Consider the following 17,994-nt stretch of genomic DNA (forward strand, 5'->3'; position numbering starts at 1 on the left):
ACAGATGTACAGCGTTCTGTGGATGTACACACTTCTTTGCAATGTTAAACATACGGCTACTGGGATCAAGGGTGGCAAGTTGAGCATTTTTCTGCTACCCTTAAGGAGCTCTGAACAACTCTTTTTTCTTTGTTTTGCCCAACACTATCATGTTGGCCCTGTTTGATGTAAGGTTATGTTGCAACCCTATTTTGGGGGGTGGGGTGGAGGCTCAATAAAAGCAGCAATAAAAAAAGGTCTGCATGGTCCATTTCAATGTAATTTTATTTGAACAAGGAGTCAAAACAAAAGCTTGCAGGCTTTGCTAAGCAAGAACTGCACCAGTCCCACAAAATGAGCTCTATTTATAGCACAGAGAGGAAAAGGGGAACAAAGAGAAGCACTGCAAAGTCTCATTTCCAGGGGGACAGATTTCTCCATAGGGCAACTACAGTCTCTGTAGCTGGCTTGGGAGAGTGAGCACATCACCTGCCCGACATGTTTCTCGAGTGCTGCGGATTTAAAGCTGAAGAGAATCACAAAACCAACTGTCAGCAACTTACCCATGGCCATCACAGAAGTGAGTCAAAATTGCTTTATAAAAAGATTAATAAAAATACTGGAAAAAATCCTCATTTCTCATGCTATATGTCTGGATTTCTTTTTTAAAACCTAGTATATTCACAAGTTTCTTAGAAAACTATGTGACCCCAAAAATAGTGTTCAGATTCACAATTGGAGGCAAAGAGGGTATGCAAGAAATCTAGAGTGAACGGACCAAGATGCTGCGAACATTAGCCAAGAGCAGTTTTGCATTTTGGTGGTTGTGGTGGGGAGAGCTTGGGTCCTTCCCCCTCAACTGTGCCATGCTACACTTTAGAACTTCAGCACAAAAAGGGAAAAAACAAAAGGCGATTCTTTAAAGAGAAACGACTCCAAATTCAAGCAGAGGGAAAGTTCCTTTAAATTAAGAACACCACAGAGTTTGGTCCCAACAGTTTCTAGTCAGATGTTTATTCACATGCATTTTTCTTCTATATATAAGAACCACAAACGCCTTTCTGAAGTTAACCATTTTAAGGGGTGTTGTTTTTATATGTATATATATGCAAACGCTTAAAATAAAGGATTTCTAAAAAAGAATATCCACAAACAGGAAGAAAGGGGGAAAACAAAGAGCAGGGAATTAATTTCCCACATGTATCATCACATTAAAAAGAGCGAGCGCGCAAAAACTGATTGCCAATAGTATTGGGCAGAACTCACTCCACTGTCCTCCATGAGATCACTGAAAAATTAAAAAAGAGAAAATAAAAGAACATTCAACTAGTCAATAAGGATCAATTACAGTCCAGACTGACAGAGTCCCCCCTCCAACAGCTGTTGCTGCTTCAGGGTCTCAGGACCCTCTTTCCACTTGTTGAGACTGCTACTCCGCCACCGACTGAAGGGCCTCTTTGTCCTCTCTGTTCTCAGCCCCGCTCTCATCATCCTCAATCTCTCCCTCCTCACCACTAAACTTGTCATGGGCCCATTTGGGGCTGGTGCTCGATTTTCGGTACAGGAAACGGCCCCTCCCTCTGGGGAAGATGCCCCTTCCCCGGCCTCTGTTCACCCATTTCTCACCCCCTTCGCCCTCACGGTCATCATGCTGCAAAGGGAAAAGAAGAAGAAGAAGAAGAAAAAAAGGTATTTGTCAGTCAACAAATGCAGAGCTCCTCAACAGCCCACCAGAAGGCCCCACCTCTGTCCACCCCCTCTCCTTTCCCCAGTGGCCGCTGCTACATTTCCCACACAGACAGGGGAGGATAAACACCCTGGAATATGCCCCCCAGCCTCTGCATTTTGCAAGTAAGCCCTCCAGTAATGCTGCATGGCTGAGGAGACAATGACGGCAAGACCAACTTGGGGCCTGTCACCTGGTGGAAGGGACAACTTCTGTGCAGGCAGCTCACAGCCACATGCCCACCTCACCCCCAGGGCACATACCAAGTAGTACTTCTTGCTCTTGGGGGTGTACTCGGGGTCCCACTCCTCCTCCCTGCTCCGCTTCTGGAAGTCGGTGCTGCCGCTGCCGCCACTGCTGTTGTTGTTGTTGCTGTTGCCAGAGAAGGTCCCTCTTCCCCAGCCACGACCCCTGGCCCGGAACTGTTGCTGTCATCAGGAGCAGAGGAAGAAAGGGAACGTCAAAAAGCGAGCAACAGAAAGAAGGGGGATCTGGCTGGGCCTGGGATGGCCGTCATGATTTCTGGAGCACTACACACACAGACCTGATCGTTTATCTCTTAGCAACAGATAGAATGGAAATTGCCCATCACTAGAAACACTCATCACACTTCTGTATTCAAGGTGTGGGCTACTGTCTTTCCAGAAAAAAACTGACCCAATAGCACTATTTTGAGGGCTAAGTAAACATGACAAATCCGTAGGCACTTGATATCCCTTTTTGCATTACATAGCTGGGCAGAGAGGTGCTATAATACTCCCATTTACTAAAACAAACCCAACCCTTTTGGCTCAACCTATTAGCTAGGCTCCTTCTTGGTTAAATTGTCCTTCAGATTCTGACTGATTTTTGGGTCTGGATGTGAGCCTCTGGGTGTGGCTCGTTACACTTCCTTGAGCAACTGATGCGCACTATAATGTTATGGTTTTGTTGCTTTTGGTATATCATATCATATTGTTAAAAAAAAAAGTTTGCCCTTTCACCACAAATAGGAAACTTCTTCTGAAAAAGACCCTGAAGTTGTACTCAGTAAATATGTGGAAGAGGTGAGACAAATTTTATAAGCAAGAACGACTCCCTTACACTGGGTAGCTGCCAACACCTAACACTGAACCCCTTTCAAAAGCTGGGAGGTGCCTGTCCACACTCCAGCTCTGCCACAATTCAAAACTATTTTGACTTATCACCCTGGAACAAGGGCCCAGGGCACACACCCTCCAAAAGGACAACTTACAAAGGTTCCTCGGGCTCTGCCCCTATCAGTTGGGCCCGTAAACTCCTTGGTCCCAAGGCGGGATTTGTCAAAGCCAGGGGCAGCCTCCTCTCGCTCTTCAGTCTCCTCGGGGTACTCCTCTGCTTTGTAGGAGCGGGAAGACTGTGATGACGAGGAGCTTGACCTAGATCGCTCCCGCACACGCCGGTGCTTCCTAAGTCAAGGCAAAGAGAGAGATATATGAATGTCAGGGGAGGGCACATCTCTACTGCCTCAATGTCAGTCATTCCTCCACCTCTCCCCGCAACTTCACCACATGATATATACCAGGCATGTCCAACCAAAGGTAGCCTGAGATCTACCATCCAATATCAAAAACTGGCAGTGATCCACCACACTCTCCCATTGTCGTTCTTCAACTTAAACATATTATACTAGGCTGGGCTTATGATAAAAATAGTAACAAATGATAGTCCCTTCCATAAAACCTGAAAAGTTCATCATAAATCAATTTTTTTTTTAAATACATAATTTGTATACTTGTAATAACATAAGAAAATAACATTGAGGACAGGGTTCTACATAATCAGAGCATGATGCATGGATTGTTGTTCACAAGAGCTCGTCTTTAAAGTACCCCAGACTCTTGCTGTTTTTCAAATGAGTCAGGGGCACATGTCAGCCACAGTGATTTCCCCCATAGTTTGAAACATAAATTGGGTAAACTCAACTGCAGAGTTGACAGCCTTCAAGCACCACCTTAAGAACTGGATGGAACCTGTAGAAGCCCTTTCCCCTGGATCCAACCTACCCCTTCCTTTCGAGTAAACCTAAACCAGACCTTTCTCTCTTTGAGGAGCCAGTGTGCAGGGCTGCACATACATACACACACACCACAACCCTCCCCGCGTGAGTGGGATGGCAGCAGCCAGGAAGGGCCCCCACTCCCTTGTGTATTTACTCAGGAGTAAGCCTTGCTGCGCTCAGTGAGAGAGAGCTCATCAGCGGGGAGGGAGGACAAGGCAGTCCTCTCCTCAAGGGCTAGATCCTGGAATGTCCAGCACCATCTCTCTCTCTCTCGACCCAAGCCAGCCCTTTCTCTTGAGGAGCCAGTGCACAGGGCTTCTCTCTCTTGCCCAGCCTCTACATCTGCGTACACCTCCGCCCGCTTGCTTCTCCTTCTCCTCCTTCTGAGAGAGAGGGGGAGAGCGAGAGCGAGAGAGAGCGAGAGCGAGAGAGAGAGAGAGAGAGAAGCCCTGCACGCTGGCTCCTCAGAGAAAGGGCTGTTTCTGGAAAGAGAAATATACAGAGATTGACGAGAAACAATCACATGATCTACAAGTCAATCCTGATCGACCTGTTGGACAATGTTTCTATATACAAATAGGAGAGTACCATACTCCCTACCCTCTCCTAGACCAAAGGCAGGGATTTCCCTGCCTCCGCAACCACCCTGCTTGTAACCTGCTGTCTTCCAGTGACTGAAGAGAATCATTAATTTGGGTCTCTGTGTCAGGAGATTCCAGACCAAAAATGAAAGCAAGCGTACAGTCTCCCCTCCTTTATCTAGAGTGGCTTCTTGTTCTCTAGGGCTCCAGTGCAATTCAGCAACAGAGGTGCACATCACACACGCTGTTATTAAGCTTGGGCAGCATAGTGCCTCATTCAGCCCAAAGTGGCCCAAACACACAGCTATTTGCTGCAAAAATGGAAGTTTCAGAAATGCAGACAGGAAAGCATTGAGCAATGCTAGCATGCCCCATCCAATGATCCAGAGAGCTCTCCTCTCTCTTACACCCACCCCTCTTAGCTTGAAAAAGCAAAGTTGCGTTTGACGTCTAGGGGGAAAGGCTAAGCTAACAATCACAAATGTACATTTATAACTTTAAAAAATGAATTAATGGTACTTAAATATTTTTATAAACAAATAAATAAGTGTAAAAGACATTGACTTGAAATGCACTTAGACTAGCCTGCCCGTGTCCTTTCAATAAGTAACCCTACAAACTGTGTTCTGGGAAAATGTAGGGTTGGTTCCTTGGAGGCTTATTAGCAACTGCTCAATGAGAACATCAGTGATGACGGACAAGCATCCCTTTTGGAACAGCTTGCCTACTTATTGCAGACCTTATGGTACAGTGTACAGCCCACAGGCAATGCACATGAGGGGGGTGGCTGGACCCAACAGCTGAGGCCTAGCAAGCCTGGATGTAAAAACAGCACTTTTCCATATCCCCAGAAGCCTGTGCTATGTAACAGGACAGCCCCACAGACACCTGCTGCATCCTAGCAAGTATCAACAACTAGCCCAGTGAGGGGAAGGACCTCAGGCTCAGGGGCTGAAGGGGAAACTCCAGGGTTCTTTATCTGGCCCTTGGGACTTTTACAAGGCCACACCCCGTACTGGTTCTGCTCTGCACCTTCCTTCAGTTTGTGCCTGGTTGGGATGTCTCCTTGAACTGTGGTAGCACCTCTTACTTTCTTGGATGCAAGGCTGGATAACTGCACGTGTGACTGTAGAAACCTCTGGAACATATCCTACTGAGCATCCACTGCCCCGCCCACACTGGCATGCACCTCCTGGGGAGGTTCCTCTTGAGGAAATGCAGCCCTTGGGCTGAAAATGTTTCATTGCTAGCTTCTTCCATGTGGGGTTTCATTATGTCAGCTCACTATCACTCTTGTGTGTGACATCTAAAATAAAAAGGGAAGGAAAGAAGGAAGAAGTGGAGAATGTTCTCCTCCTACATACTTCTTTTTGGACCCTTTATGAGACCTCTCAGTTTTCTCCGTTGATCTCTCCCGGGAATGACTTGAGGGTCTGGAGTCCACCGATTCCCTCGACTTGCCTCGCTTATCTTTCTCCTTATGTTTTTTACGCCGTTCAATGTCAAGGCGCAGGTCAACTGGGTCCTCTTTGTATTTGCTTTCGGCCTGCAAAGAGAAAAACAGGGGAAAGACTTGACACCTGAGCCTTAAGCAATTCCTTCACAACTACATCCCTTTTTACCTTGCTCAGGACTGAAAAATACTCAAGCAAGGGAAGTTATGCTGGTGCTAATACACAGACTGAATGACTTCACAAGATCCACGCAAAAGATTTCAATCTTTCTGCATCCACTTCTCTCTATGCCAAACGTAAGTAATTATTAATCAAATCAAGGGAGCAAAACTGGGTGCCAAAGCCAAGACCCTTTGATGTCCAAAGGAAAAACAACAGGCTCCAGGGGCAATGATCTGTATATGCCAAAGCTAAGAACTGTATTCTCCTCTTCTGACAGATTCTTGTGCTCTACAGGGAATTGACTGAACAAGAGAATTCCTTCCCTGTGCCTGGAAAGGGACGCCCCCTCCTCTCACTGCAGGAGACATTGGCTGCAGTTATGGACAGTGAAGGGGAAATGTGCAGGCCGTCTAAGCTCCAGTATCATAATAGAGCCAATTCTCTACATTCCAGAGAACCAATGAAGGAGTTATTTGGGGAGGCAGGCTTCCTGAGTGTGCTCCCCCCTCCAATCACCACTGGCTGTTGAGAGATCCATAATGAGCCTTGAAGGGGCTGCTGCATAGTTGGCTCTCAATCAGCATAACCTCTCAAATTCAGAGTTGTGCACCGTAAGCACAAAAACGAGGCATCATGTTTCTAACACTTACGATGGCAGAAAAAAGATTTGAACATACACCTGCTGCTGAAGACTCAGCAACCAAATGGAGCCACGCTTGGCCTGGCTTCTAGGGGACAAGAGTTAGAACTTAGGTGTTCTGCACTGCTGTGCTCACTGCACACTCCCACCCCCTGCAAAACAGAACTCCCTGCTTCTACCATTCAGCTACAATCCAGTCTCCACACACCCTTCCCTGTCTCCATTGCCGAGAAGCTCCTGAATTTTGGGGGAACTTGAACTTTGAGAGCAGAACACGTTGTGCAAGATAAATGTATCTATATTACTTATTCTGAACAATACTTATAAACAGCAAACATTTATTCAGCATCAACAGTGTGTTTGGAGCTGTAGTTGGAAAAGTTAAGATATCCTTGGAGATCACTTTACGGAATGAGATTCCCATGAACAAAACACAAAAAAGACACAGGTTTGTCTCATCCCACTATTTCATCATCCCTGTCCTTATTTAGGATACTTTAAGTGGCACATCTGGGAAGAAATGGCTAAGAACAGGAGAAAGTGGTGAGAAGATTAAATTCTATGGGCAAACGAAAATCTTCAGTCAACAGCAGTAGGATCAAAGTCATTTCTGAATTGTTACAGGTCTCTTTGATATTTATTGAAACAGAAAATCAGTGGAGCTTCTTGTTTCAACTTGGTAACTTTCAGTCCAGCACAAGACTTTGGAATAACTAGGGCAGGGAAAAGTGGGAGCAATAGTTTCGCCTTAACTCAAAAAGAATGGGTAGCAGCTCTCTATTAAGTACTTTACTTACACAAGCTTCTAGCCTACTTTTTGATTAAAATAAAGAAGCTGGCATGGCTGAATGTGGGAGCTGTATTTGTTCTTTTGCCTTCCATAAGTGAAGGAGAACTCTTTTCAACTCATAAAACAAAGCCGATCTGTCATTGCCAGAATGGAAACTCGTTTCACCATCAAATGTCATTCATCAGCAGAACCTAGATCAGTTGTTGTAGCCATTTGTGTAGTTCCATTTCATAAAGAAGTCGTCTAAGGAGCTCCTGACTGTTTGTAAACCTGAAGTATGTGTCTATTCACACACACAGGCATGTTCACTGTCGGATGGTGTGGTAGAGAGAGATCAAATCCAGCAGTCGAGTATCTTTCAAACGCGACAAGTGTGTTTGGAGAAACTGAGAACACAGGTATGACATGAAAGCAAACCCTTCAACAGCATTGCTAAAAACCATTAAGACAAACGTGTATGAAAGTGAACAGACAATGCTTCAACTCAAGATGGTCATTTTTCCCTTTAAAATTAGGGGCATATAATTGTTTCGCTGCCCGTAACAGTTTTAAAGACCCCCAGGAGAGTGTTTTTAATTCTGAGCAGCATTTTAAAATAAACTAGCGGCAGTCAACAGAAAACACATTAGCAGAAAAAATATCTGTGTGCTTGGTTCAGATATGGATTTGATTTACTTTCCTCTCTTCCTGACATGCACGTCTTTTTGAAAACATGGTTGGAAATATCACGGGTAAGACAAGTGATTTAGTCATACTTACAAGCAGCAAAATATCACAAAAAGTCTTCCATCATCAAGGTCACTTGTTTCCAAAATTCCATTTTTTTTGTCTCAAGCTCAACCTCAATTGACTTTGGGGTCATTTACCATATTTCTAACCACTTCACAAAGGTTGTTGATACATTTTTTTATAATAAAAATTAACCCTTTGTAGTTCATTTTTAGAATTATGCCCATCCTTGAAAGAAAAACACAAACTTAAGTAGAGAGCAAGTTAAACAAAAATATCACTTTTTTATTATAAAAAACAAGTTCATGCCCGAAGTGCACACATTTTGTTTCACTACAGATCAAAGCAACAGGTCACCTTGTAGCTGGATTCTTTGGAACTTTTGATTTCCTCTTGCGAGAATCCATGTTTTCTAAAGGAACTGGGAGAAATGTCTATCCTCCTAAAAAAGAAAAGAAAAAAAGAGTGTGCATGATTAAGAAAAGGTCAAGGAATGCCTTCCCTTTTGCATTCAGGGAATGTATAAATTAGGCCTTAGTTCTATAGTGTAAGGAATGGCACATGACAAACATAAAACTTCAGGGCTGAATTGATTTATGGATAGAACATTCAATCTCCTGTTCCATCACGAGACTCCCTAGTGGCCTTGGGCAAGTTGATGCTGGTAAGCCTCAGCTACAACAGAGACTTGTTCAAAAATAAACAATACAGGACCTTAAGGCACCTTAAAGAGTTATGGATACAACAAAGAGTTGTTTATCTCTTTCTTGCTCTGAAAGCCATACTTATTCGTGCAGACTCTGGTAGCAACAGTGGTGGCTGGTGTCCATTGGGAACAGGAGGACAGAAGGCAGGGAGACAAAACAGTAGGCAGAGGCAGAGCCAATAACAAGGAGAGACAATTTATTCCAACTTTGTCCTCAGCCACCTCCCTACTGTGTTCTGCAAGGGGCAACAGAGACTTAGGAGGATGATGCTGACAGACAGGGCAACCCCCTGGACTAGCTGTAAATGAGAGGAAGGCAGGCAGGTTGGAGCTGGCTGAGAGCAGACTGAGGTTGGTTAGCCAGTGCTCCATTCACTCTAATGAATGAACCTCCAATGGATAAAAGGTTCAGAATTCAGTCTCCACTCGCTTCCTTTTTAAAAAGGAAGCTTCTAACCATCAGAAAGTATGGCTGAATTATGTGGGCATCACCTGCTGAAGACCAGAAAAATGGCTGCTTAAGAGTTTCAGTTGTAAGGATTGGGTCTCCAACATCCTTGCCTCACCATGAGGAGCAAATTATTGATTTCTGTACTTTATTCTTGTTGTGGATTCAATATGCTTGAATCAAAGTCCTTTTTTCTCTCCTGGATAGGCACCCAAGACAGTGGCAGGGCAAGGCAGAGTTTGCCTTGGATGAGAAGCACTTGCTTATGATAAGCAAGCAAATGCCTAGTAGCTAAATGCAAGCCTTTATGCTGCTTAATGGCTACGATTCAAAAAGTCTCTTAAATCGGGATTTTATAAGTACATGTCAAAACTCTACACTTGGCAGATAGTAGTCTGATTTGTCTAGTAGACAGCCTGCTTTTGTGCTGGTGAGCTATGCCAAAGCCTATTCATTTGAGGACTCTTTGTGGCAAGGGTGCACATTTTCTCCCACAACCTGCCTTTATCACATGCAAAGGTGCACTCACCTGTGGATTTCAGGGCTTTTGTTCTTAGCAGACTCTTGCTCTGCTCGTTTTAGGTATTTTGTAAAGCGCTCATTCAATGTCATTCCCGAAGACCCAAAATGATGCTCTGTTGATATGCAGTGAGGAAATATCACATCATTAACATTGCATCTATACTTTAGGACAATATAAAAGTGGCTTCTGCAGGAGGGTCTGAAACAGATTCAGGAAGCAAACAACATAAAGGTGAAGGCAGGAGAAAAGAGGGAAGGAGATGGGTCCATCTGTCTGCAGGTTAAGCAGTGCAGACTTTTAAAAGAAATTGCTTTTACTCATATAAGAATAATTAAGACACCAGATAAGTCTCAAGTGTAAGATCCAATACAAGGCTGACATCATATGAAGATCAGCAAAGCATTACAAGCTTGATCAGATTGTTAACATCATACTTTCCTTTATCTTTTTGTACAGGAAAAACTACAGTGACAGTCTTACTGCAACCATAGTGTCAACTGATCTTGATTTCCAAATCTGATCTTACTACAACCATAGTGTCAACTGATCTTGATTTCCAAATATGAAGACTGGCTGGAGAGGGACCATATTCGTGATAGTCCAACTTGTGAAAGTAATAATGTTTTGCCAAATATCATGAAAGGAGTCAGATTTTTCATTTCTCTTCCACATGTGGATTAGATGGGTTATTTTTTCTGCTATTGCAATCTTCCACAATTTTTTATACCATAGTCCAATGTTCAAAGTCGAGACACAGTCTTTTTATTGTCATCTTCCCTGGCTGGGTATCCATCTAATTTTTTCGGAGGGAGGGGAAGTATCAGGTGGCTAGGAGTCTACGGAATATCAAAAGGATACCTTAGTACTTTATCCCCATCTCAAATATCCATCCTGCTCTTAGATATTCAGGTAAAGCAGACTGCTTGGGAGAAGAGATGGACACTAAATGGATAGGAATGCACAGACCACATGCTGCCCTTTTTGCTGAGAAACTCCATACTGTTAATTAAGCTCAACTTCTCCAACAGAGAACTTGTCAGGGAAGAATGTCTATTTTTTCCACATACACTGATACCGTTGGTGCCACTTGAAGTTTCCGATCACATATTTTCAAGCACAGCTGAAGCATTGTACGTAAAAACCCAAAGAAAGAATTTGGGCATTCAGTTGTGGACTCTTACTTTAAAACTTTTCTTTCCCTTATGAGTAAAGCTGTAGATAAAACTTTTATCATGCCTCTATCTGTAGTGTAACCAGGGGAGAGAGAAAATGGAGGGGGCTGCCAATTAGCCACTTAGCCCACATAAACCAGAACAGCTCAGAAGGACCAAAATGAAAATAAAACAAAGAGGTGAAATGGAGACAAGAATTTTAAAAATAGATTTCTCACTCTTCCCAACTGGAAAACCTTCCCAACTGCAAGATGAAGCACTAATCAAGAGTGAATAAGCTTCATCAGGGGGCAGGGGGAGGGAAGAGAGAGCTCCAGCGAAACAAGCAGGATTGCATAGTGTCTTCTCCTTCCTTCTATGGATCTACAGCAAGAGGACAGCTCCAGGAGTAACTGTATTTTCCTTAAGCAACACTTTGGCAAAAGTTTTATATTTTTAGAATTTGTTCCGTGATCTGCATTTCACTGTTTGTTCAGTATTTTATTGGCAGTTGTAACCCACTCTGGGATCATTCTGTACAATAAAGGGTGGGATGGAAATGTTTTAAAGCAATAAATAAACTAACACCAGTCTCAAATGCAACTCACCTTTCACATGGTGAACAATGGTCACAATATGCTGAGCAAAGAGCTCCGAGGGACTCCGCTGAGACTGGGCGGACTGGATGTGATGGAAAATGGAGCGAAACTCCTGCTCCTTTTTGTTGCTGTGCACCAGATCACGACACAGTTTGCGCTCCTGTGCCAAAATCCCGCTTGGGCTGGTGGGGAAACACACAAAGATATGCTCATTAATTGTTATGACCTCCAAAAGCAACTACTTCCAGAGAGGTGGTTTTGTTTGTCTGGCATAGTGAACAAAACAAGAAGGTACAGTGGAACCTTGGTTGTCAAACGCTTCGGAAGTCGAACATTTCGGCTTTCAAATGCCGACAACCCAGAAGAGAATGTTTCCGTTTTCAAACACACCTCGGAAGTCGAACGACTTCTGGGGCACATGTCTCCATTTTTTCAATGGATTTTGCCGGCCGCCCATTGTGCCTCGGTTGTTGAACGTTTCAGATGTCGAATGGTCTTCCAGAACAGATTACACTCAACAACTGAGGTTCCACTGTACCGTGGCAGCTGAGCAACTAAGAAAGAAGGTGGTGGCTCAAGGAACTCTTGACATGAAGCAGATTCTGTACACCTTGGCCTGGATGGACAGAGTTCAGTCCACAGAAGCTCCTATCAGAAAAAAACTGTTAGTCTCTACAGTGCCACAAGACACTTGCCTTTGTATAAATGTCAAGTAAATCAATAGCAACAGCCAACAGTATGAGGAATAAAATACACCACTGTCTAGCTATGAAAGTTTATTGGCTGTGTTCCACTTCAATCATTGTCAAGCACCTTTTTCTTTTTTGCAGCGCACCAACTCTCTGGATTATGGGGAACAAGATTGTGTGAATTCATTTGTGGGGAGGCCAGTGAACAAACAGTTGGCCTGGAAGCAACATGTTCACTTCAAAGACTTGTCACTGAAGGCACTTCATGATCAATTTAGGAGCAATGTTTTACTCAAGAGTAGATGCACTGAAAACACTAGACATAACTTAGGCCTATTAATTTCAAATGGGTCTACTCTGAGTATAATTAAGTTGGATACAACTCTCTATTCCTAGGTTTTTGCAGGTTCACATATGTTCCTCTGTCCATCCCTGCATTATTTCTCTACAGGCATTGGGGCTACCATGGCTATCAGCAGCAGTGATGATGTGCACCATGAAGTTGTGCCCAACCAATTGTCCTTTCGGATGTCTTTTGCTCATACTTCAAAAGTGTATTTAAGGCTTGGGAAGGTGGTGGGCTGTTTTCTGCTGTAGATTGGCTCGCTTGCTCCAGGTGATCCTTGGACTTTATTAATTAATTTATTAATTAATTAGGGCAAGGGTTGGTAACATGGTGTCCACACATGCCAGTGTGCTAATCCGTACCTCCTATGGTACCCGTGAAAGCTCTCAGCAAATATCCTTTGAAAAAACCACAATACACAAGAGACTGTTAGCTGTTCTTGCTCAAGTTTGTGTTTCACAGGCTCAAACTCTCCTGCACTGAGCACATGTCTTTAAATATGGCCACATTTCAATGGATGTCAGGACTGGACATCCACCCTCCCATCTGCTCAGAACAGAAGGGAGGTGCAGAGTGGCTGGGTACAAATAATAAAATTAGTAGTAGTAGTAGTAGTAGTAGTAGTAGTAGTTATATGGCTTGTTCTACCTGAAAGCTAGGGTGATATTCAACTAAGTTTGACTCAAAGCAGACCCACTGAAATGCATGGACGTAACTTAATGTTCAATGGGTGTATTCTGAGTAAAATGCAGCTGAATATCACCCCTTGACTTGCATCCCATTTTTGCAGGCTATTTGTGATCTGCTCTTCTTTTTGGGCCTTTCCAGAGACATATGATCTGGTTCTCCCTGTCACTCCACTGCCAAAAAAATTGGGATTAGGCAATAGCTGCATTTGCATAATGATAAACTGGTGTTTCTGGCATATTGTGGTTTATTGTGAATAAGCAGTGTGCTGGTACGTGCTGCCAGATGCCTCCCGCTTTGCTTCTCTGTTAGCTTGAGAAGGAGAAACAAACCATCAAGCTTTGGCTTCCTGTTACATCTGAACCTGGGATTGTGGTTTGTTGTTCCCTAAGGAGTCATGATTGCTAGCCAACCTTAAGACATCGTTTGTTGTTGGCTTACCGACTGTGGCTTGCTAGGGAGGAGCAAACCATGCTCTTTGGCTTGGACCTAATGGGAAGCATACACCAGCATGATGCTCACTCATATGCAGCCATGGCAAGTGAGAAACTCTGGCACATTGACATTAAATAAGAGAATCTCTGGGCTCTGTTATCCACCCATATGCTCCAAATAAAAAAAACAGTGAGCAGACTAGGCTGCTTGCTTACTCTCTTTGGAGAACTGCTGTACACAGTACAGAGCAATATTCCCATTTAACTTTCCCCTAACCCTTTATTCCAACTGTGGGGCAGATACACTGAGCCTCTCACCGTGCAAGATCCTCATCAAAAGAATCCATTCGGAGGTTGACTTGGGTCTCACGAGTGATGGAAAAGGAAGACTTGCCAGTGGCCAGGCCCTCTCCCCGTGCGCCCAGCTTCTCTCTGCCCTCTGAAGCCTTTCGTGGAGGAGGAGATGTAGCATTCTTTTCCTGGCTGGCTTTGTAAGTGGTAACTCGGAAATTCTTCTCTGGAACAAAGCCTCTGTGCCCGGCTTCTGCTCTCTTGGCAACCTGCCTCTCTTCTTTCTTGGTCTGCTCAGCATAGGACTCCTCCTCCACCTCCTCAGCTTTCCTCTGCTTCTCTTTGGCTCCAGGCAAAAATACTAGGCCTTCCCATTTGCCTGATCGATCTTCCTCCTGGTTTTTACTGGAAGCAGACAATGTCTTGGACAGAAACTTCGGCTCATCGTCCTCATCCTCATCAAAATTGGATTCCTTTCGCCCTTTGCCTTTAAGCTTCTTCTCGGGCTCATCTGCCTCCTCTTTGCCATAGTGGCTCTCCTTGTGGAACTCTGCTATTTTCTTTTCAAAATCATCTCGGAGCTTATAGCGCTTTGGGGACTGACTTCCACGATACAGCTTTTCTGTATCAGCTTTGGAGGCATACGGATCTGTTTTTGTTTTACCATCTGCTAATCCCAGGTCAGAGAAAATTCCCTTCTCTTTCATTTTTTCTTTTTCCATGTTCGACAGTTTCTGCTCTTTGTCTTTCCCATTCTCAGATTTTTGCTCTTCCAAATACCTATTTAAAAAAGAAAGTGAGAGAGACAGTCAATTCAGGAACTCTTAAAGTTCTGATAAAGCAGACGATCCCTGTGTTACTGATACAAAGCTTTATTTAGCTTTTTTCTAACTCTTAATGCTTTAAAATTAGTACACCTATTCACTACAGGTCACAGAACCTTGGCACACAAAGCTTAGTAAAACCAATAAAATCGTATTTAAGAACCTACTTGCCATAGCTAGAAGGCAGGAAATACGTAAAAGATCTTACCCAACCTGTGCATTCACTTACAAACCTGTTTGTGGAGAATTAACCCATCAACATTTTCACCTTGGATTGCTGTGCTTTTTAAGTAATACACAGTGGAAATAAAAGCCTCAAAAGCTACTTCAAATTTTTGGAGGAAAGTCTCCTATGGAAGCTATAGACAATTCAAAACACAAATAAAAGCAAAAAGGTTAACGGGGGGGAAATGCTTAATTGGTTGGGAGGAACACGAATACTCAGCATTATTATAAAGATGGTCAATCCCCAACTAAAACTGACAGGATGATGGTTGGCATATATCTAAACTATATGGGCAAGTTTCTATTTTCTAATTACAACTGGAGGTGAATTTCAAAACTATACATTGGTTGATGATGTAACAAAATTGAGAATGGAAAAATCATTGTGGAGCATCTGAGAACAATGCAATCGCTTCTTAAACAGATGGATCTATAGCTGCTGAGATCAACTAAACAACTAAAAACAATGCTCCTTGTACTAACTGGTGTTTGTGACTCCCTGGGGGGGAATGTATTTGCAAAGATTCAAGTAATGTTCCTGCCCAAAGGACATTTACTAACAACTATCTTCGTGCTGGATAAGTTTTACTAGATGCAAAAATTGGCTCCATGACAGCTGTTTTCTGTATCTGCTGGAAGCTGAGCCCACCAGCAGATTCCAGGGGATGACAAACATTGTACCTATTCTTTAACTGTCTTCTCGTGTATTTCCAAAAGTGAGGCCTCTGCTCCTAAATTTTTACACTTGTGGTGCCTGATAATCTGCTTTTTGGGTTTTTAAAGTACTATATTTTACAACACTTGACACCTACACATCTAATGCTGACTCCTGAAAATCTGAAGCCAGTGCCAAGAAATCTGAGACAATTTTCTCCCCCACTCCTTCTAAAAAGGGTTTAGGAAACACCTGTTCTACATAACAGCAAAACCTATGCACAAATCTCAGTTTTACAAACTGCCTCTCGAACATACTGGGAGAACTTAAAAACACCTTACTTTCTTTTTTACTGAAAAGGTATTTATTGATTAATGCTTTTTAAAAATGCTTTTGTATGTAATTGTGCTGGATTATTTACCATAAACCAGCTTGTGACTCCCTTGGGGAAAATCCAAGGGTTTTACACCTGCTGTACACCGAGAGAAATAAGCGGCTACCATCCTTTTAAAATGAGCATATTAGGCAGCTGTGTAATAATACTTAACACAATCTCAGAGCTAGATCTGATTCTGCATCTTAGATAAAAATGAATTTGGTATATAAAGGCGCAACTGACATTACAAAAGCTACCAAGCTCTATGCCATAGGTACTACTGCAATTTTATAGCAACAGTTGCATTTCTGTAAGAAAACAATAACTGCCATGCAGAGTGAAGGTCTAACTCCTACTGTTTAACAGAAATTTCATCATGATAATGAGTTCCAATCCCAATAGCACCTATCCACTGGTCATCCAAAACGAGTCTGCAGATTTGGCTACCATGGTTAATAGCCATAAGTTATTTACACAAGTGACCACTAGTGCTGTACACTAAGTACAGTAAAAGTAAGACAAATTCCTAGAGGTGTATGCATGCTTTCTGGGGAGATAATTCAGCTCCCTACTTGCTGACTAGAAACCAGTTACATGCAAAATGGAAAGGTCAATTCTTTCTTGTATTGGCTGAAACTCTTGTGTTCCTTCTGTTCAGAATGCAAGATCTGCCAGGGAGCAAACACTTTTCAGGGAGGTGACACATCTATATTATGAATTACCCTTTTCAGGAATGTCTACCAAGCTACTCAACTGTGCACCTTGAATTTATTTGATTGCCAAGGTTTTTAACATGACATTACTTTTGCTGCTTTATTTTTGCGTTTGAAACATTTAAAAATATATATATACATGCTGCGCTGAACTGGGGTGAAGTATTATATGAAGTTTCCCAATGTCATATTTTTTCCAGAGAAAATTTCCCATTTTTAAACATTTGTTGTTTCATAAATGAACTAGTAATTTAATGGTCCAGTATGGAAGCAATGCTAAACCACAAGGCAGCACAACTTGAGGTCTTGAAGAGTCTGTGGAACTACAACTTCCATCAATCCTAACCACCCACCATGATATCTGGGGTTGATGGGAGTTGAACATCACATGGATGGCCACAGGCTGTCCAATCCTTGGTTTAGGTTATTTGTACAATCTACAGACTTGTATACCAATTTCATGTTTCATGTTGAATCCACTTACAATTTTAAACTAATCAAAACGCTCCATTATATCAAACTCTAGGAACTTAGATTGGTTCAAGCAATCCAAGACCAAACTGTGCCTTGAGATCTAACCATAGTTAGACTGACAAGAACTACCAGAGTTTAGACATAATCAGGATTTTTTGTTAGTTTAAAACTGGAACTGGATACTTCCAATCACCTTCTTTGGCACACCTCAGAGGGGAGGGCGTGGCATACAACAACTCATACATGTAACAGTAAACTATGGTTTAATAAGTTGTATAATTTAGCCCAATGAATAAACAGAAGTCAAATTGTGGAATGGACACCTTACTAGTAAAATTCAAAATCGAAGTTGTAATTAACTTTTCAGTTAACTATCTCTTGGAAGTGCATATTCTTATACACAGCACTTCAGGTATGGTAAAATTAATCTTAAAAAAATTCAATTAATAATAATTGCCAAGTAAAGCTATGCACTAGGTCAAATACAACATTAAAATGCACCAAGTATATTTATTTAATTCCTCCCACAATAAAATATTTGAGTTCAATGGCTACTAAAAGATCTCTTCAAACATGTATGTAGCAAATAAATTAGCATGGCATGGTTTACTTTTTGTTTTGTTTTGTTTAGTACATTATAAATCAAATAGCCATCTTAAATCTTCTCTGAAGCTCTAGGAAATTGTACAAAAACCCCACATGACTATTTTTATCTTGTCTGCCACCTTGAGTAATTCTCCATTAAAAAATCAGAGATTGAAAAATAGTGTTA

General features: G+C 42.5%; 1 protein-coding gene across 4 annotated transcripts in view; it reads right to left on the bottom strand.

Annotated features, from left to right (window-relative positions):
• Nucleotides 1–246: 246 nt before the first annotated feature.
• Nucleotides 247–17,994, bottom strand: part of THRAP3 (thyroid hormone receptor associated protein 3) — a 40,703-nt gene continuing 22,955 nt past the window's right edge. For 3 of the 4 annotated variants that reach the window (XM_081019603.1, XM_081019604.1, XM_081019605.1), the window contains 8 exons: nucleotides 13,983–14,735; nucleotides 11,518–11,690; nucleotides 9,765–9,870; nucleotides 8,439–8,523; nucleotides 5,671–5,852; nucleotides 2,940–3,132; nucleotides 1,969–2,133; nucleotides 247–1,630 (listed from right to left, as the gene is read on the bottom strand). In XM_081019603.1, the coding sequence (XP_080875729.1) occupies nucleotides 1,409–1,630; nucleotides 1,969–2,133; nucleotides 2,940–3,132; nucleotides 5,671–5,852; nucleotides 8,439–8,523; nucleotides 9,765–9,870; nucleotides 11,518–11,690; nucleotides 13,983–14,735 (1,879 nt within the window). In that variant the 3' untranslated portion in view covers nucleotides 247–1,408. The remainder of the gene's footprint in view (nucleotides 1,631–1,968; nucleotides 2,134–2,939; nucleotides 3,133–5,670; nucleotides 5,853–8,438; nucleotides 8,524–9,764; nucleotides 9,871–11,517; nucleotides 11,691–13,982; nucleotides 14,736–17,994) is intronic. The other variant, XM_081019606.1, reaches the window with a different exon arrangement.

Source organism: Podarcis pityusensis (assembly GCF_964106645.2).
Source record: "Podarcis pityusensis genome assembly, chromosome: 8".
Lineage (NCBI taxonomy): Eukaryota > Metazoa > Chordata > Lepidosauria > Squamata > Lacertidae > Podarcis > Podarcis pityusensis.